Source organism: Micromonas commoda, chromosome 3, assembly GCF_000090985.2.
Source record: "Micromonas commoda chromosome 3, complete sequence".
In the NCBI taxonomy this organism is placed as follows: Eukaryota; Viridiplantae; Chlorophyta; class Mamiellophyceae; order Mamiellales; family Mamiellaceae; genus Micromonas; species Micromonas commoda.
This window is the reverse complement of record NC_013040.1, coordinates 1189996-1207947: the sequence shown is the minus strand read 5'-3', so window position 1 is coordinate 1207947 and position 17952 is coordinate 1189996. Positions and strand designations below refer to the sequence as shown.

Genomic DNA, 17952 nt, shown 5'->3' with positions numbered 1-17952 from the left:
CCCAGACCCTTATGGGGCGCCCCGCGAGAAACTTCGAGCTCGAGCTCCAAAAAATCACGACAGGAAGCGACGGTTCGCGAGATCTTTCAGCGCTATCCATATCCCGCTGGCGCTCGACCATCGCACAGAATTCGCGATGGCGATCGCTCGCGCTCATCTCGTTTCACTCGCCCCGCATCGCTCGGGAGCTCGGAGGGGCTCGCCGCGGTCGTGGGGTGAGTCCGGCGTGCTAGGGGCGCGGCGTGTCAAAACGCCCCGCATGAGGGGGCTCACACTCGCATCGTTGGAGGAGTCGACGGTCGGGTACCCCGTGTTCGAGAAGATGGTGGGCAAGTGGGACGACAGCGTACGATACGTTCACGAGAACATGCAGGAGACGCCGAGGATCCAGCTCAGCGGTACCAGAGAGGTGAGACCCCGCCGGTGGGCACTGTTCTCGTCCACCTTTCGTGAAACCGCGACCAAACGCGCTGACCCACGCCAAACCCCCGCGCGCGTACCAGGTCAAGATCACCCCGCAGGGCACCGTCAAGCTCCGCTCGTCCACTACCTTCCCCAACGGCAAGGTTCTCGAACTCTCCTTCGTCGGCGAGAGGGTCGAGGAGGCGTTCGGGCTCCACGACGTCGTCAGGTTCGAGCGGGTGGCAAACGAGGGCGAGGACGAGAAGCCGAAGGGGTATTACCCCATCGTCATACTCGCCTCCGAGCACCCGGCGCTGGACGACCAGAAGTCCTGGGACCACGTCGTGGTCCGCGAGGTGATGGCAGACACCGGTCGGGTCTTACTGAGCGAGACCATCACGCTCATACCCGCCTCGACGATCGGGTCGGATGGGGACCTCGTCCAGACGCCGTTTCTCGAGGCGACGCACGTCGCGCAGGAGGTGAAGGAGGACGGCAGCCTGGGGGGCGTCCAGCTGTGGAGGTCCACCAGAACGCCGGACATCCAGGAGGAGGTGGCGGCGATGCGGATGAAGGACCAGGAGACGTGGACGGCCATGAACGTGGACAGCACCGCGTACAGGGCGTCGCCGGCTAAGGCGTCGAGCTCGAGGCCCACTCGGCTCGGCGCCGGCATCGGGAAGAAGGGCGGCGCGCCCAGTAGAACGGGGACGGGCGGCGGACCGGGGGGGAACAACAACGCCGTGCCGACCCAGGCAGGCAAACCCCTCAGTGGGGGCAAGGGGGCGACCGTCATACGACTCGACTTGGAGGAGGACGACGCGGTATTGGAGGGATAGGAGCGAGCCATAGGCTTTAACCCGACAGTAAATTTATGTTTTTTAGACGCAAAGAAAGGATCTCGCGAGTTCAGTCCGTGTCGGCGCCCGGCGAAGGCGTGGAGAAGCATGGAGGAGGAAGATGAACCTATCGAGTCCAGAGCTGAACGCGTCGCGAGGCTGAAGGCCATGATCGCGGCGCACAGCGGCGGGGATGGGGGTTCGGGAGGAGCTGCGCCCGGGGAAGGGCCGGCGACCGGAAAGCTCATCAACCCCTTGGTCGACGGCAGCTTCGGACCGTCGGGTGTGGACATAGATCCCACGGCCATCCACGGCAAGCCGATCCCCGGTCGCCTGTTACCCTACATGACTCCGCCGGAGATCGCACCCCCCGAGAATGCCGCGTCGAGGATGGTCCACGACAGGATCTTTAATGCGAGCCAGCAGCACGGGCAACAACCCCCGCAGCCGGGGCTGCACCCCGGGCCGTTTCCCCCGCCCCCACCACCACCCCAGCAGCTCGCATCGGGTATCGGAGGCGGTAGCGGCGCTGGGCCGCCCCCGCCCCCGCCCGGTGGCTACCCTCCCCCGCCCGGTGGCTACCCTCCTCCGCCCCCGATGACGGGTGGGCACTTTGGCGGAGGTCGCGGCGGCGCGGGAGGCGGCGGGCGAGGAGGCAACCGCGGGGTCAAGCGCGACCGGGGCGTCGGTGGACGGGGCGGCGGGCGGGACGGAGGCGACGATGATCCGAGCGCCTACGTCAAGAGGTCCATGGTGGAGGATCCGTGGGCGCACCTGGGGGCGGGCACCGACGTCGCGACGGTGGATCCTCAGATTGTTCAGAGGGCGGCGGCGGCGCACCGCCAGGGAGGCGGAGCCGGGTTAGATCCGCAGCGACACAGGCTGTTCGATTCATTGGACGCGTGATGCACTTCAGCGGGATACGTGGACGTTGGCACGCCGCGGCGGTACTTGTACGATGGCATCTTCAGAGAAACGAGTAGACTGTTGGTTGTTATCAAAACACCAGGACTGCTGAGAGCTTGTGGCTTTCTTATCGTCTTATCTGCCTGCGCATACCACCGGGCACGCCTCGTATCTCGATCCGAACCATGCCCGCGACGATGCTTACATCCGCAACCCTCACATCTGCGTGCACCTCGGCGGCCTCCCTGTCCTCCTCCGGAAGGACAGCGCGCGTCGGCCTCGCGACTTCCTCCCGGGCGATTAGGGGTGAGCGGGCGAAGGGTGCAAGTCCGGTCAGGCTCGTCGTGCGGGCCGCCGCCGAGGACGACGTGTTCAAGGTGCGCTCGATTCCGTCACCCGCGCGATGAGATCTACCCACGTATCCACGTTTCGATCGATCCTGTCCAACCCCGTGACGCCGACTTTCCGCCCCGAGATCCCCCCGTGACCGTCCAACCTCAACCGTCCCAAATCACGATCAGGCCATGGGCAAGCTGGCGAAGAAGGTCCAGGGCGCCATTCCGGTGGTGAGCCTGGTGTCCAAGCTCCTCACCCCCGAGGGCGGCATCGGCGTGGAGACCCTCTCCTACAACGAGTACTGCAGGATCAAGCTCGACGCCGCGGGGGGCACCGCGTACGGCGAGGCGCTCTCTGAACTCTGCGACGCCGGCAAGAAGGAGCCGAGGACGCTGCTGCTCCTGACCTGGATGGTGTACGAGGGCGACGGGCTTTTGCCGGTGGACCAGGCGATGAGCGCCGCGCGCAGGCTCGCGAGCACCGGTTTCGACTACGAGTACGAGATCTACAAGTTCGAGCAGGCGCGGGACGAGGCTCTGGGCAGGATGAGGCGGGGCGGGAGGGAGCGGACCAGGGACCAGGCGGGCGCGACGAAAGCCGCGGCCGCGGCGCTCGAGGTGTGCCTGGGCGGCGCCGACGGGTTGGACGACGCGGGGAAGGAGCGCGTCCGCGTCGTGGCGGAGGCGACCATCTCGCCGGTGTAGTAAGCTTACATCCGGGGTCCGACTGACGTATTAAAACAAGATGCTGCGCAGACGCCCCGACGCCCTAACGCTCTTCCTTGCCCGCCTCCGACGTGAGGCGCACCTCCTCGAAGCCGTCGCCTCCCCCTTCCAGCGCGTCAGCCTCCGCCGCGAGACGCTCGTTCTCCTTCGCCTCCTCCTGCTCCCTCTCCCACGCCTCGTACTCGGCGCGATCCTCCTCCTCTTGCTTCTTCTGCATGTACTCGTCGATGGCGAACTGGTACTTGCTGTCGTTCAGGCCGAAGATGTCCGCGAGGTGCTCCTCGACCTCCCAGAAGCACGCCACGATCTTCTGTTTCACCGCCGCCCATCCAGTGGGTGGGGCGATGTCGGTGGCCGCGTTCGCGGCGGTCTCAGCCGCGGTCGGGTGCTCCATCCTGCGAGGGGACAGCGGGAGGGGCGCGGGCGTCAACGACTGGAAAAACGGAGTCAACAAGCTCGGGTCGCGGGGCGTAAGGACGGGGTCGGGGCGGGACCCACCCGCTGCTCGTGGGTGCGGGGGCCAACTCGATCTCAGACGTGGACACCTGGGCCGCGGGTCGCTCGGACATGGGTATGGACATGGTTCGAAGCTGCGCTTCGCGCGTCGAAAATAATGTTCAAAACGACAGCTGGCCAGCTGGCAGAGACGAAGCAGACAGACAAAATTTGGTACGGCGACTCTCGTGTTCCGATCAAACCGCGCGTCCTAATCCTCCTCCGTCGTCGCCATCGCGCTCGCGCAACCCCGCGTCGTCCGTCTGCGCTCCTCAACCCTGGCGATCGCCGCCTCCGGTATGCGATCGTACCCGTCGCGTTTGCTCGCGTCGGGCGGGCCCGTCGCCAGGTATTCCCTTCGAATGTCCGCGTACATCTCCGGGGGCAGCGCGCCGTCCGCGTCCAGCTTGACGACGACCGCCCTCGCCTCGGCCCGCTCGGGCGCGCACACGTCGTGGTCCGCGGCGGGGACGTACGGCCTCGGGACCAGGACGCGGCCGGACCCGCCGGCTGTGCCGCCCGAACCCGACGACCTCGTAGACGTCTCCGCCCCACGTCCGATCCCCACGTCCGATGCGCTCACCCCGTCCCCCGATGCGCCCAACCCGTCCCCCGCCGCCCACCCACGCGTCGAACCGGAGCTCGCCCGGAGCTTCTCCCGTCCCAGCTCCACGGCCAAGTCCGCCATCGCCACCTCCAGGGGCGAGACGGACTCGCGCGAGGCGACGACGCCCGCGAGAGTCGTCGCCGGCTTCCTCGTCGCGGTACCCGTTCCCGATGTCGAGCAGCCGCGCGCGACGCTCTCCCGGGAAACGACCACCGACGGCGCGTTCCTCAGCATCCGGGCGATATCCTCGCCCTCCCCGCCGTCCGTGTCGTCGTAGATCTCCTCCTCCGCTCGGCGACCTCCGGCGTTGACCGCGTCGGCGTCGGCGCCTCCCCTCAGGAGCGCAGCCACGGCGCCCGCGGCGTCCTCCCTGGCGGCGTAGTGCAGCGGCGTGCACCCGTCGGATGCCGCCGCGTTAGGGTCCGCGCCGTGTGCGAGCAGGGCCTCAACGATGTCCACGTAGTCCTCCGAGGATGCCCAGTGGAGGGGCGTGGTGCCGTGATCGCGTCGCTCGTTCACGGGCGCGCCGTGCTCCAGCAGCTCGATCGCCTTCGCGGCGTCGCCCCGGGAAATAGCCGCGTGAAGGATGTCCCCCAGGCGCACTATGGCGGTCATGGCGAAGTCTTGTTGGGGCGTTGCCTGCTGATTCCTCCCGCCGTGCCAACCGCCCCCGCGCTGGGGAAGTCTGGGAGCTGATGAGGAAACCAAACGGCGAAGTCCTCTCTCGTTTTGGCACCGAAATATTTTAAACGAGCCCGCAGAGTTTGACCCGCGCCGGGGGATGGACACGCTGGCCGGGGACGCGCTCGGGGCGGGCTCCGTGCCCGCGAACGAGCTGCGTCAGGTGAAGCAGCTCCTGTGGACCGTCATAGCGGAGAAACTAAACCCGGCGGAGGTCGATGAGGTGAGCCTCCCGAACTTTTTCTTCCATCGTCACCTCGAGTGAGCACCCCGTCTCAACCAGATCCGTCCCCCGTCCCCGTCCCCCAGGTTCGCCGAGCGCTGGGATCGAGCGCCATAGATGAAAACGATCAGCTGATGATGGAGGCTGACGCGCTCGCCGAGATCATCGGAGACGTCAGGCAGCGCACCGACGCCACCGCGCACGCGAGGCGACTCTACGACAACCCGAGACGAGCTCTCATCGAGGGGGAGCTCAGGCTGCTCGTGCAGAGCATCAAGCGGTGCGCGTCGGGGGACTACGCCGAGGCGAGCGGCAGGCCCGGGAGCACCGGGAGCGCGTCGTCGCAGGAGAGGGAGATACGGTGGCAGGACATCGGCAGCGGCACCGCGAACGATCCGATGGTGGAGGCTCGGAGGGAGGAACGCGAGCGAGGATTGCGAACGGCGGATCCGGCGGCGGCGAAGCGGGCGGAGAGGCTCATGGCGGGCGACTCGAGGGAGCGGAAGATGCTGGACTACGTCACGGGCGTCGCGGATGCCGCGGCGATCAGGGCCGGCACGCCGAGGACGCCGCCGTCGAGACCCGCGAGCTCATCCGTCTCCAGGCCGGGCACGGGCGCGTCCGCGGGGTCGGGGGGCTCGAGCGGGTCGGCGCTCGGTAATCCCGTCGCCGCGGTGGAGCAGTTCGGGGGCAAGATCAACGCGTTCGACGTGGACAAGGTTGCCGTGCCGCTCAAGGAGCTGCTCGCGGAGGAGAGGGCGGCGCTGTTGGACGACGTGGAGTACCTCCAGACGTGCCTGGAGGACGAGGCCGATCGAGGTAAGAGGGTGGAGGCGCCAGCGCCGGAGGTTGAGGAGCTCACCGCGTACGGGGATAAGCTCAGGGAGGTGTGGGAGGGAGAAAAGGAACGCGCGGAGCACATAGTCAAGGTGGAGCGGATGTTCGACCAGCCCTCGGTGAAGGGTCGGGTGGGAAAGCTGAGGTCGATGGCGGCGACGCTCTCCGAGGATGCAAACGGCGACGGGGTTGACTTAGGCGACGACACGAGCGCCAGGGTGGACCGCCTGGTCATCGGGGGACCGACGACGAAGCCCGCTCTGAATCCTGTGCCTCCGTCGGGTGCGCCGCCGCTGGTTCCAAGACCCCCGGGCGCACCGCCGCGGGGAGGTCGGCCCAGTAGACCCATGGCTGGAAGGAAATAGGTTGTCTTTGCTACGTTGTTGAAGACGAGTTAGTAGGAGCTAAACCCGCGAGCTGATGTCAATCGAGTCGCGCCGGGGCACGCTTCGATGCCAACACCGCGCTCCTCACCCTCTCGAGCGACACGATGATCGCCAGCATGAGCGCCGTGAGCATCACGTGGGTCAGCCCGGGCTTGAAGCTATGAGCGTTGCCCAGCACACCCTCCATCACCCGCGCCAGATCCTTCATGACGGGCTGAACCATCATCCACAAGGGATTGCCCGACCTCTCGTTTGCCATGTTGGTGAAGGCTATGTAAAACATCTTGAACTGGTGCAACGAGAGAGCCTGGGGAGAGGTAGAGAGAGGGGTTAAAGGGATCTCGGTCAGGGAGGTTCGATTCGTGGCGTATCGGCGGAGTGGGCTTCGACGATGGAGCTCCCGGATCGATACGCACCGCGGTGGCGATCAAGAGCGTGGGAGCCGATAGGACGAAGAGAGGATAGAATGGAGACATGCCGGAAGACGACATCTCGAACACTCTCAAGGATGCGTCGTCGTGCCTTCTACAGTGGTTCTCCACTGCCGAGGATTTTACGAAACTCGACAAACAAACCCGGGTGACGTTCCCGAATATTCCATCTCGTGAGCGGAGTCAGGACTTGCCCACAGAGACCTCCCAGCCGCCCGAAGATACGCAGACCTGTCTTGGACGCTGGTTGTGACCCGTTTCATTCCGTGATAGGTCGCTAGGATACCCTTGGAGCCCATCACCTCTTGGGCCTGTCGGGATCTTCTGGATATTCCCCAACGCGTTTCAGACCGTTGCTTAGGACCCCCGAAGGATGACGGTTCACCCCTCGTTGTACGATGCGGCGCCGTCGCCTCGCGCGAGCAACGCACAACGAGAGTTGGAACTCGAGCTCATGCGTGAGCGCAAGAACATCACGCTCGTCCGCAAGCCCGTCAAGGTCCTCATGCTCTTCGCCCAAGTCTGCCTCGACGGGTGCCGAAGATCCTTCGACTGGCTCATCCACCACCGGGTGCTCTTCTACCCTCTCATCATCTCCACGCTCGTGTACGCCTACCTCGCCAGCTTTCCCGGACCGTGGACCCCCGCGGTTGTGGAGGTAAGGTACAACTTCGAGTTCCTCGTGTGGTGGGTCGGCCTGGGCGTGCTGTCGTCCATCGGGCTTGGCACCGGCATGCACAGCGGCCTCCTCTTCCTCTTCCCGCACATCCTGAAGGTGTGCAGGAGTGCAGAGGCGTGCGGCGGCGTCGGGTTCGACACGAGGGAGAACATCTGGTTCGTCATGAAGGGCGAGGACCTGTTCAAGTGCGATGGCGCCACCGTGGAAGCCACGTGGATGAACGTGTGGCTCGCGGTGCTGCCGGCGTGCGTGCTGTGGGGCGGGGGCACCGCCGCGGGTGAGATTCCGCCGTACTGGATATCGTTCCTCGCCGCCAAGGCTGGGGAGGAGAACGACGAGCTCCTCGAGCTGGAGACGGAGGATAGGAGCGCCATGAACGCGGTGAAGAAGAATATCCACGAGTGGAAGGTGTGGATGATTGGGTTTATGAAGACGCACGGGTTCTGGGGTTTGGTTGCCATGGCCGCCTGGCCAAACGCGGCTTTCGACCTCTGCGGCATCTGCTGCGGGACGTTCATGATGCCTTTCTGGCACTTCTTCGGGGCGACGTTCATCGGTAAGGCGCTGATGAAGGCACCGGCACAAGGGGCGGTGTTCTCCACGCTCTTCAGCGAGGGGCCGAGGATGGCGGTGGTGCACTTTATCGCCGAGCTGTTTCCCCGCGGGTGGGGCGTCCGCGAGATTCTCGACGCCGGCGCAGCCAAGGCGCTCAACAAGATGTCGAGCGGCGCCAAGGGTTCCGCCGCGAAGGCGGTCGCCTCGGGTATCTCTCTTTCGGACGCGTGGGGCGTATTCATTACCGTGGTGGTGGTTTACTTCGCGGCGTCGTGCGTAGAGCAGATGGCACAGATGAAGCAGGGGTACATGGACAGAGATGAGGTTGCAAAGGTTCACGGGTTCAGGCGCAGCAACCGGAGGAGCCTCGGTACTCCGGCGAAGAAGTACCAGTGATTGACATTCATTCATCCTTCGTGATAAAGACATATTTAACATGATAAAAGAGAGGGCCCCATCACTTGCCCACGGGCACAACCTTGGGCACGCCCACGTCCATCTGCATGCAGTCGAAGGCTATGCAGAGCAGCGGCTTGCCGCGGAGGATTCCAGCGAGCGCCGCGTCCCTCTCCGCCGCCGGTGACTCGTCGCTCACGACGGCGGCGGGCGCCGGCGTGGGATCCGACGCAGTCAGTGACGCCACGGCGAGCTGGGGCGGGAACCGTCTCACCCCACGGTTCGCCTCGAGCGCCCGCTCGATGAACCCCGGCAAGCCGTCGCCGGCGGATTTCTTCTTTGTCTTCTTCCCGCGCCTGCCCTCCGCCGGGTCAGCCTCGGCGTCGTCGTTGAACATGACGGGCGCGCTCAGCCTCACGTTCGCGTTGAGCTCGAGAGAGTACTTGAGCAGGTCCGGGCAGGTGTCGGTGCGGCCGCTGAAGCTCGGGAGGAACATCTTGATCCTGGGTCCCGGCAGCGACGGCGCCGCGTGGGGAAGCGCGAGCGAGCATAGCTCGGCGCCCTTACCGTCCCTCACGACCACCCTCTCCCCGCCCTTCGTCTCCTTGGGCGCCTCATCATTCTTGCGCAGCGCATTCTTCCATCCGCCCTTCACGAACCTCTCGGCCCGCGCGAGCCCGGACTCGGGCCTCGTGTCCTTCCACCAACCGTGCCTCTCGGGCGCACGATCCAGCTCGTCGTTGAAGTCGACGAAGTGCGAGGGGAGCCCGCATGTCTTGACGCCGTGCTGCCTCGCCTCCTTGCTGTTGACCAGGACCCTCGCGGCCCACGCGCACGATGTGGGCGGGTTCCACACCAGACCGCCAAGGGCGACCATCTCGTCGAAGGTTCCCGCGGGCGAGTCGTCGTACCTCGCCAAGTAGACACCGCCCAGCGTCCATCCGAAGAGCTCGACGAGCTTGAGGTCCTTCGGCACGTGCTTGCGGGCCTCGGAGGATCTCACGAGATTGAGCTGGTACAGCGCCCTGCCGGTGAATCGCCAGGGCGCCTTATCGTTTCCGTAGCCTCCACCCATCCCGGATGCTTGCGAGGCCGCGGCACCCGTGCCTCGATAACTGGGAAACCATGTCGCGTGCGAGCCACGAACTCGGATTGGATTCTCCCCTTGCGATCCTGTATGGCAACCGACCTCTCGTCAATCAAATGACTCAAGGAAAAAAACCACGAAATGGTCGGACACATGACCGCCGCCGACGTAAAGATGGGCGGCGGCGGTCGAAACAGAAGTGCAGGCGCGTATCGACGGGGACGATGGCACCTAAGAGGAAGGCGCCCGCCGCCAACGTCAACGGCAAGAAGGGCAAGCAAGCCCCCGAGCCGGAGTCCGAGTCCGAGCCCGAGAGCGAGTCCGAGGAGGAGGCTTCCGAGGATGAGCCCGTGGGCGAGGATGGCTCGGAGGAGGAGGATGTCGACGAGGAGGTGAGCGACGACGACGAAGAGATGAGCGACGACGACGACGACGGCGGCGACGACGAAGAAGTTTCCGATGACGACGGCGACGACGAATCTCTCGACGAGCTCGACGACGAGGAGTTCGAGGGTGACGACCTTGAGCTCGGCGGCGAGGGCGGCGATGACTCTTCAGACGGCGCGGGCGAGGACGAGTTCGACGCCGACGACGCCGGCGACGACGACGAGGACGGCGACAAGGACGGGGAGGACGGCGAAGATGAGGAGCGCGCGGCGGCGGCGGCTGCTGCGGCTGCGTCCCGCGGCGAGCAGGGCGGCGCCAACATGTTCGGGTTCGCCAAGGCGTTCAGCAGCCTCGTTGGCGATGGCGCCGGCGGCGACGGCGCCGCCGCAGGCGACGTCTTGCCCAAGACCAAGAAACAACGCAGGCAGGAGGCTGAACTCCGGCGTGAGAAGAAAGCGAGGGCGGCGGATAAGAAGCGAAAGCTCGAGCTCCGCGAGCGGGGCCACGTCGTGCCCGTCAAAGGGGTGGCGGACCCGGCGAGTGACCAGCTCGAGCGCAAGCTGCTGCAGACGGCAACCAGGGGCGTGGTGCGGCTGTTCAACGCCGTATCCCAGGCGCAGCGCGCGGCGGCGGAGAAGAAGACCGACGGGAACGCCAAGAAGAAGGACATGACCAAGGCGGAGTTCCTCGCGCAGCTCAGGAACTCAGCGCTGGGTAGGCCCTCACCGATGCACAGGCTGGGCCTGGAGCCGGTTGAGAAGAAGGAGGAGGAACCCAAGGCTGGAAAGTGGGACGTGCTCACCGACGGGTACCTCATGGGCCGGAACAAGCTCAAGGATTGGGATAAGGGCACGAGAGAGGACGGAACGCAGGAGGTGGAGTACGAGGACGAGGACGAGATGTAGACAAGTCTTTGTTCTTTATTCGTGAAACGAGTAGACTGATTAAGCGCCCTGGTTCACTCGTCAATCGCGGGCTCGGAGATCATGGACGAGAACTGCGGAAGGAGCAGGGACGCGTTGACGTACACGGCGGGCAAGGGGCACGATGGCGCGCGCGTTTTCTCCGCTGGTTCGTCGGCGCGTTGGCGACTGAAGAACCCAGCCCACGACCCGATCCCGACGACGTTGCTGACCATCTCCATCGCCGCCTCCGCCTCCTCTCTCTTCTTGGCTCGCTTGGCCGCCTCCTCCGCGTCCCTCATCATCTCCGTCCGCCTGCGCTCGAACCGTTCCATCGCGACGAAAGGTGATTCCTCCAAGCCGCGGCCTTTCCCGCTCATGGACTCGACAGAGCACGTCACGATCCTCTGCCGCGGCTGGCTTCTGTGGATCCACTCTAGGAGTGCCAGGTCAGCCTTGGGCACGGTGTGGATGCAGTCCTTGGGGCAGCACGCCACGGCGGTCTCGAGGTCCTCCTCGCTGTCCGCCCACTGCGTCTCCACCCTCGCGACGTTGAAGTGGGGCTCCATTTTGAATGTGTGTGGAGCCGCGTGCTTGCACTGGTGGCAGCCTATGCACCTTCCCTCATCCACAAAGAGCGCGACGTCGAGATCGGGCCTCGCGTTCTTGCTGAGGGGGACGCCAGTGAATGGATCCTTAAACAGGCTGGACTTGCCGAACAAAACTCGGCCGGAGTCGTACATGGCCCGTCTGCCCTTGTCCTTGAGCGTGTGCCAGGCTCGATTCAACAACTCGGAAACGGACGCCGCGTCCTCCTCGGTCGAGCCGGTGGCCATCGCGATGTCTGGGTGGCATCTCTTCATGCGCTCCCTGTAGCTCGCCTTAATCTCGTCGAAGGTCGCGGTGTCACTCACGCCGAGCAGGGCGTACAGGTCGTGGTGCACGAGCTCGTCGTACGACCGGTTCGAGGCGGAGCGCATCGTCAGAACGCCCCTTTGTTGGATCCGCGTCATCATCGGGCGCTTTTTGAGTTCGGTCCAGCCCACGGTGCGGATGCCGGGTGAGCAAGAGAGACGGTGCGGCGGCGCAGACGCGCGAACGCTAGTCATTATGGTCGATGCACAGATGGTCGCCATGTTCCGATATTGCCTTCCCGAGCTTGTCGGTCGCGTTGAGCCTTCGGGATGTGCCAAAATATCTCCGGCCTGTAACTTTTTCACTTACGTCTAAACTTTATTTTACCTGATCCCCCCCAAAACTCAATATCGCATCTTCCCCACCGGGAGCTGGTTGAGGCGAGAGAACCTCAGCCCCTCGGGGTTCAAGGCCCCGTCGATCGCCGGAAGCTTCTCCGACGATCCGTGAAACTCCCTCGAGAACCTCAGCGTTCCCCCCAGGGTGTCCCTGGCGTGAAACGTCACCGGCGCCCTCCCGCTCGGCGGCGTGGGCCGCAAACGCCCCGTCGAGGGGGTCTTGGCTCGTAGCGTCGCCGCGAGCTCCCTGTTGCGGCTCGAGATTGTCGCGGATGTCGCGACGGTCGCCGCGCGCCTCGCTCGAACGTTTGGACTCGGCGTGGCGTGCTGTCCGAGCGCGTTCCTGCCGTTCGCGGCCGGGTTCTTGGGCCCGGTGTGGTGCCTCTTACCCCCGGTGTTGCCAAACACGGCGTCCGTCACGTCGCGGTTCTCGAGCTCCAGCGCGAGGTGCGTCTTCTCAATCTTGAGGTTGGCGCAGGTCTGCGCGAGCACCCCAACCTCCTGCTTCAGGCCCTTGATCTGCGCTACGTCGTCCGCGCGGCTCTCCCTCGCGTCGAAGCGTCGCTTCATGTCCTCCCAGTCGCGCTTCAGCTCGGCGTTGGTCTCGTCGAGCAGCGCCCTCGACGCGCTAAACGCCCACGACAGCCGCTTCCCCTTGAGCTCAGCCCGCGTCTGCAGCGCCTCAACTTCCGCCTCGTGCTTCTCCCGTTGCTCCCTCGCGCGTTTCTCCGACGCTTCCGTCTCCTCCCGTCTCCGCGCTTCAACCGCGGCAATCGCGGTGGCGTGCGCCGCGTCCAACCTGGCAGCCTCCGCCGCCGCATTCTCCCTGGTGGCCAGCAAGTCGGCGCGGGTGGCTTCAATCTCCCTGTTGAGCTCCTCAGCCTCTTTCTGAAGCGCGGATATACGCGCGGCGCGTTCCGTCGCCGAGGATTCGAGCGCGGCGATCGTCCCCGCCCGCGTCTCCAGGTCAGCCTCGAGCGCGGACCTCACCGACGACAGTTCCCTCTCCGCCGCGGTTCTCGCCGCCTCGAGCTCCTCCGCCGCTGCAGCCTTGGCCGCCTTGAGCTCGTTGGCCGCCGCGGCGACGGCGATGGAGAGCTCGGTGGAACCCTCCATCTTGGCCTGCTCGAGTCGCCTGCTCCAATCCGCCGCGAGAGCCTCGCGCGCAACCTCCGCGGCAGCCTCGGCTTCGCATTTGGCAAACTCGGCGGCTTGCTCGGCGCGCTCCGCCGCCTCAGCCTCCGCCGCTCGGAGCGCATCCTCCTTGTCCTCAGCCGCCCTGGTCAGCGCCTCAGCCTTGTCCTCGGCAGCCTTGGCGAGCGCCTCGAGCGCCTCTCGCTGCGCCGCCTCGAGCGCCGCGGATGACTCCTCCAGCTGTTTGTTGAGCGCGGCGCAGAGGGCGTCGGCTTCGCTCACGCGTCCCTCGAGCGTCTCCGTCTTGGCGTTGGCCTCCTTTAAGAGCTTCTGCGTGGCCTCAACCTGCGACCTGAGGTCCTGCGCCACCGCGTCAGCCTCCCTCGCTCGCTCGGCCCGTTCCTGCGCGAGTTGGGCCTTGAGATTGGCCACCTGCTTCTCTGCTTTGGCGACAGCCTCCTTGGCCTCCTTGGCCTCGGCAGCCTCCTTCACCGCAGCCTCCAGCGAGGTGATCTTCTTACCAGCCTCCTCCGCCTTGACCCGCCACTTCTCCATGAGCTTGCCAGCCTCGGTAGCCTTGGCCTTCTCAGCCTGCTGCGCCTTGACCGCGTCCTCCTTCGCCTTCTTGAGCTGAGCCGTCTCCTTCTGCGCGTCAGCCTTGAGCTTGTTTTCCATGGCCATCATCTCCGAGTGTTTCAGCTTGAGCGCCGCGTCCAGCCCGTCGCCGGCGACGTCGGCGACGAGCGAGGCGGCGTCGACGACAACCACGCCCTCGTTGATCGTGGCGGTGATCTCGATGCGCGCGGCGCGGGATGCAAACTCGAGCGTGCTCACAGTCTCGTCGGATGACTCCGCGGAGGGCGAGCAGCACACCAGCAGGCTCGTCTTGCAGTTGCCGCCGACGGAATCCTCCAGGATCCTGGTGAGCTTCGAGTCCCTGTACGGGATGAATTTCTTCTTCTCGGCCAGCGCCTGGACGATGTTCCCGAAGGAGAGGAGGCTGGAGTTGATGTTCGTGGCCTCCTTGAGCTGCGTGCCGGTGACCCCGCTCTTCTTGATTCGCTCCGAACCCGCGAGGTCGACCACGGTGAGCTTTCCGAACGTCGCCTTCATCTCAACCTTGCCACCCTTGGTACCGGTCTTGTCGAGCGCCCTCGGCCGCTTTGAAACCTTGATCTGGAAAACCGCGTGCGAGCGGCTGGAAGACTTGTTCATCTTCGTCTCCGCGTACACCAGGTTCATACGTCCCTTCTGAAAGCACTGGAGGAGCTCGTTCGGCGTTTTGCACTTGTGCCACACCAGGCCCTTCACCTCGGATTTGCCCGTCACCTGAAGCCCCTGCGCCTTCTCGCGATCGTCGCCGAGGAGGCAGTCCACCTGCTCGTTGTAAATCTGCAGCATGCTCGCCTCCACTGTGTACACGTGCTTCACATCGGCGCCCACGTGCACGAAGAGCGCCGCGACGAGCCTGGGGAGCAAACCTGCCTGCTTCGGGTCGGGCTTGCCGTCCACGCCCATGCCGCTGTTCAACAACGAGTGCGTCTTGCCCGCGCCCGTCTGGCCGTACGCCAAGATGCTTCCGTTGTACCCCTGGAGCACATCCTTGAGCACGGGCTTACCCACGTCCTCGTAAACTTCCTTTTGGTTGGATTCCTGGTCGAACACGCCGTCGAACGTGTACTCCTTCTCCACCGTGCGTATCGCCGCGGAGCCCCCCGCGAGGACTCGCTCCACCGCGTCCCCATCCTGGAGCCTGACGAGGCACTTGCCGGTGTCGGTGTTCATGTCCACGCAGTGCTGGTCGCCATCTTCGCGCGCCACGCCGGGACGAACGCGCGCGAACACGTTCACTCTACCGGTCGCAGCCATCGCCTGTGGAGCATACGGGGTGGAGTATGAGGGGTTTGGTGTCGTCAGCAGATTTCACGTTACGAGAGCGTTGACTTTTTTTGGCATCGGCGCGGACCCGCGGCCCGGCTCGGTTGGAGCAGTTGGGGACTTCGCACGCACCGAACGTACGAACGCAGGTCGCTCTCGCGCTTCGAATAGCCTCGATAGGACCTCGGCGCTGCCGCAGCGCGCTTCGAGTGTGCCGGACGAGGGCTCCGGGACCGCCAGCTCTTCCGAGACCAAACCCCCCCGGTGTTGTCACGAAATCTGCTAACATCGGCGGTTGACCGTTTTTTGCGAACTTGGGCCCATTTTTCCTGTCGGCTCCCCTTTTGAAACCGGAGGGGGGGAACCCGGTGGAGACACGCTCACAGCGACTCGCGCGTCCCCCCGACGACGCGGCGGACCTCCTCGCGACCCGTAAAGAGCACCGCGACCAGATCCGCGACTCCAGTGGAAGCAGCGCGACTGACTCGTCGCCGTCCGCGCCCACGACCGTTTGAATCCGGGGAAGAAGAGTTTCCCCGCGGAGGAGATGGCTCCCGAGGCTTCCTTCGCCGAGTGCCATGAGCTCATCGAGGAGATGCGTCGCATCTACGCCACGGACGAGGATGCGCTTAAGGTTAGGGCGCTGAATCAGCAGTTTAAGGAGGTGCGGAAGCTCTGCGAGGACCGCGAGGCGCACATGCAGACGGTCATCAAGGAGATGGTGAAGCGCGTGGCGGATGCGGAGAAGAGGGCGACCCCGTCGGAGTCCCCTTCCGAACATCAGAAGCGCATCGCGCAGGTCGAGGCGGAGAAGCGCGCCGCGGGCGAGTTTCTCACCCACATGGAGGCTGAGGCTCAGGCCCTGGAGCACATGCAGGCGGAGCTCAAGTCGCAGAGCGCCAACCTCAAGGTGAAGAAGCAGGAGGTTGACGCCATCGAGATGGACGACGTGCCCAGGGCGAAGCACGAGCTCTCGCTTTACGCGCACATATCCAAGATCTCGTGGCAGTACGAGACCACGGACAGGATCAAGGGTCGGGTGAACGCGCACGAGGGGAAGGACCTGCAGGTGATCGACTACGCCGTCGGGGATAGGTCGGAGTACCAGCTCGCAAACGACCTCTGGAACCTCATAGACTGAGGGGCTCGTGACGATGAGATCAAGTCTACCGTCATCGAAACACTGCACGTAAACTTTAGCCACGAGGATGTAAGATCTTATCGCGATTTCACAGCGTCACGCCGTCGACGACCACGCGCAGAACGAAGGCGTCGCCGACTGACGATGAGCCGTCGCCGGGTGTCACCGCCGCGGCGACGGCTCGCGGGTACACGGCGAGCACCTCCCCCCCGGAGCAGACGAGCGGGGTTCTGTCCCTGGTGTGCAACGGGAAGTCGTTCGCTCGCATCCAGTCCTTCAGCTTCACGCTCTCGGCCCTCGTGTTCGGGCGAAAGCGGTCGCCGGGTCGCCGGGTCCTGAGACTCAGCTCGCAACCTTTTGGAAGGTTCGCGAGCGCCACGCCGTCGCCCGCCGCCGCCGCCGCAGCCGCCGCGGCCGAGTTTTCCCGGAAGCACCTCACGCGCCAACCCTTCGGATACGTCACGATGACACCCCCGTCGACTACCACCCGCTCAACCTCGCTCGCGCTGGGCGCCGACGGCGTCTCTTCGCCCTTGTCGACCCCACGCTTGCGTTGCGTCCAGGCCCGGCTCCCCACCCGCACCAGGTTCCACTCCTTCGACAGCCTCCAGTCCCACGCCGGCGTGTCGTTCCGCATCTGTCGGCAAACCTTACGCAGGTTGTGGTATCGGACGGCAACCCCGGTCGATCGACGCACGTACTCGAACAGCTGGTCCTCCTGCGCGAGCTCGGGAAGGTTCGACCAGGCGGCCACGTCCACCTCGCCGTGTGCTAGATCGTCGACGCCCGCTCCAGCGTCCACGATGGACGAGGGCTGCGCGTCTAGCCACCGCCTGAGAGACGCGCTCTGCTGCACGATATCCTCCACGCGCGACTCCAGACTTCCGTCCGTCAACTCGCGCAACACCGGGACGAGCTCGGCGCGGACCCTGTTCCGTAAAAAGGCGACATCCGCGTTGGACGCATCCTCCCGCCACTCCAACGCTCGGGACGTCAGGTAACGACGAAGTTCGTCCTTCGAAACGTCCAGCAGGGGGCGACCGTAATTGCCCGCTCGATGCGACATGCCCGCGATGTTTGACACGTGACACCCCCGCATCATCTTCATGAGGACCGTCTCGGTCTGGTCGTCGGCGTGGTGCCCCTGCAAGATGACCTGGCCCGCGACGGCGTCGAGGAGTTTCTCCGCCTCGTCCCTCCGCCAGGCCCGCGCCTTCGCCTGGAACCCGGAGGTGTCGAACGCCTTCGTCGGGCGCCTGACGTGCACCTCGACCCCGAGTTTCGCGCCGAGATCCTTCACGAACGCCTCCTCCTCCCGGGATTCGGCGCGCTTGCCGTGGTTGAAGTGCAGGATGTGCAGGTCGAGCGCCCATTCCTGTCGAAGCTCGACCATTAGGTGCAGCAGCGCGACCGAGTCCACGCCTCCGCTCACGCACAAGACTACCCTATCAGCGTGACGGACGATGTCGTGCTCCCGGAGCACCTCTCCGATGCGCAACGCCAGGGACGAGACGGGCGCCCCGAAAGCCCCGGTTTCCTCGGCGAGCACCGAAACCGAGCGCCGACCCGAAAGCCTCCCTACACCGCCTCTATGGCGGCGAAACTCGAGGCTGTGGGGATGTTCAGAGCTTATGCGGCATCGCGTAGACGCTGCCGACGAGGCTCGGCCCCC

The 17952-nt window shown here is 65.2% G+C and overlaps 13 protein-coding genes across 13 annotated transcripts; 6 read left to right on the top strand and 7 right to left on the bottom strand.

Annotated features, from left to right (window-relative positions):
- Positions 1–134: 134 nt before the first annotated feature.
- Positions 135–1291, top strand: MICPUN_105322 (predicted protein). The gene is made up of 2 exons (XM_002501020.1): positions 135–409; positions 504–1291. The coding sequence occupies exons 1-2, from the start codon at positions 137–139 to the stop codon at positions 1239–1241; spliced, it is 1011 nt and encodes a 336-aa protein (XP_002501066.1). The 5' UTR covers positions 135–136; the 3' UTR covers positions 1242–1291.
- Positions 1292–1349: 58 nt separating this feature from the next.
- MICPUN_57204 (predicted protein) lies at positions 1350–2147 on the top strand (the record flags this gene model as incomplete). Its single annotated transcript, XM_002501019.1, has 1 exon — positions 1350–2147. One exon carries the CDS (start codon positions 1350–1352, stop codon positions 2145–2147), a length of 798 nt encoding a protein of 265 aa, XP_002501065.1.
- Positions 2148–2671: 524 nt separating this feature from the next.
- On the top strand, positions 2672–3187 carry MICPUN_99623 (predicted protein; the record flags this gene model as incomplete). The annotated part of the gene is made up of 1 exon (XM_002501018.1): positions 2672–3187. One exon carries the CDS (start codon positions 2672–2674, stop codon positions 3185–3187), a length of 516 nt encoding a protein of 171 aa, XP_002501064.1.
- A 1-nt stretch (position 3188) lies between these two features.
- MICPUN_107961 (predicted protein) lies at positions 3189–3613 on the bottom strand. The gene has a single exon (XM_002500597.1). It carries the CDS (start codon positions 3600–3602, stop codon positions 3252–3254), a length of 351 nt encoding a protein of 116 aa, XP_002500643.1. The 5' UTR covers positions 3603–3613; the 3' UTR covers positions 3189–3251.
- Positions 3614–4679: 1066 nt separating this feature from the next.
- MICPUN_79900 (predicted protein) lies at positions 4680–4925 on the bottom strand (the record flags this gene model as incomplete). The annotated part of the gene is made up of 1 exon (XM_002500596.1): positions 4680–4925. A coding segment is annotated over one exon (246 nt), but the record flags the coding sequence as incomplete, so codon positions are not given.
- Positions 4926–5091: 166 nt separating this feature from the next.
- MICPUN_57200 (predicted protein) lies at positions 5092–6416 on the top strand (the record flags this gene model as incomplete). The annotated part of the gene is made up of 2 exons (XM_002501017.1): positions 5092–5214; positions 5301–6416. 2 exons carry the CDS (start codon positions 5092–5094, stop codon positions 6414–6416), a joined length of 1239 nt encoding a protein of 412 aa, XP_002501063.1.
- A 58-nt stretch (positions 6417–6474) lies between these two features.
- MICPUN_57199 (predicted protein) lies at positions 6475–6928 on the bottom strand (the record flags this gene model as incomplete). The annotated part of the gene is made up of 2 exons (XM_002500595.1): positions 6475–6744; positions 6854–6928. 2 exons carry the CDS (start codon positions 6926–6928, stop codon positions 6475–6477), a joined length of 345 nt encoding a protein of 114 aa, XP_002500641.1.
- Positions 6929–7322: 394 nt separating this feature from the next.
- MICPUN_79595 (predicted protein) lies at positions 7323–8498 on the top strand (the record flags this gene model as incomplete). The annotated part of the gene is made up of 1 exon (XM_002501016.1): positions 7323–8498. One exon carries the CDS (start codon positions 7323–7325, stop codon positions 8496–8498), a length of 1176 nt encoding a protein of 391 aa, XP_002501062.1.
- Positions 8499–8574: 76 nt separating this feature from the next.
- On the bottom strand, positions 8575–9558 carry MICPUN_71440 (predicted protein; the record flags this gene model as incomplete). The annotated part of the gene is made up of 2 exons (XM_002500594.1): positions 8575–8751; positions 8899–9558. Coding segments are annotated over 2 exons (837 nt in total), but the record flags the coding sequence as incomplete, so codon positions are not given.
- A 1315-nt stretch (positions 9559–10873) lies between these two features.
- MICPUN_107960 (predicted protein) lies at positions 10874–11623 on the bottom strand. Its single transcript, XM_002500593.1, has one exon. It carries the CDS (start codon positions 11615–11617, stop codon positions 10931–10933), a length of 687 nt encoding a protein of 228 aa, XP_002500639.1. The 5' UTR covers positions 11618–11623; the 3' UTR covers positions 10874–10930.
- Positions 11624–14032: 2409 nt separating this feature from the next.
- On the bottom strand, positions 14033–14947 carry MICPUN_67788 (predicted protein; the record flags this gene model as incomplete). The annotated part of the gene is made up of 1 exon (XM_002500592.1): positions 14033–14947. A coding segment is annotated over one exon (915 nt), but the record flags the coding sequence as incomplete, so codon positions are not given.
- Positions 14948–15686: 739 nt separating this feature from the next.
- MICPUN_57193 (predicted protein) lies at positions 15687–16280 on the top strand (the record flags this gene model as incomplete). The annotated part of the gene is made up of 1 exon (XM_002501015.1): positions 15687–16280. The coding sequence occupies one exon, from the start codon at positions 15687–15689 to the stop codon at positions 16278–16280; it is 594 nt and encodes a 197-aa protein (XP_002501061.1).
- Positions 16281–17178: 898 nt separating this feature from the next.
- MICPUN_70401 (predicted protein) lies at positions 17179–17790 on the bottom strand (the record flags this gene model as incomplete). The annotated part of the gene is made up of 1 exon (XM_002500591.1): positions 17179–17790. A coding segment is annotated over one exon (612 nt), but the record flags the coding sequence as incomplete, so codon positions are not given.
- Between the last annotated feature and the right edge of the window lie 162 nt (positions 17791–17952).

What these genes read in the sequence shown, in the direction of transcription:
- MICPUN_105322 (XM_002501020.1), top strand. Translation starts at nt 137, where the DNA reads ATGGCGATCGCTCGCGCTCATCTCGTTTCACTCGCCCCGCATCGCTCG. An exon ending in AGCTCAGCGGTACCAGAGAG is followed by an intron (nt 410 to 503) that starts GTGAGACCCCGC and finishes CGCGCGTACCAG; the next exon opens with GTCAAGATCACCCCGCAGGG.
- MICPUN_107961 (XM_002500597.1), bottom strand. Translation starts at nt 3,602, where the DNA reads ATGGAGCACCCGACCGCGGCTGAGACCGCCGCGAACGCGGCCACCGAC.
- MICPUN_107960 (XM_002500593.1), bottom strand. Translation starts at nt 11,617, where the DNA reads ATGTACGACTCCGGCCGAGTTTTGTTCGGCAAGTCCAGCCTGTTTAAG.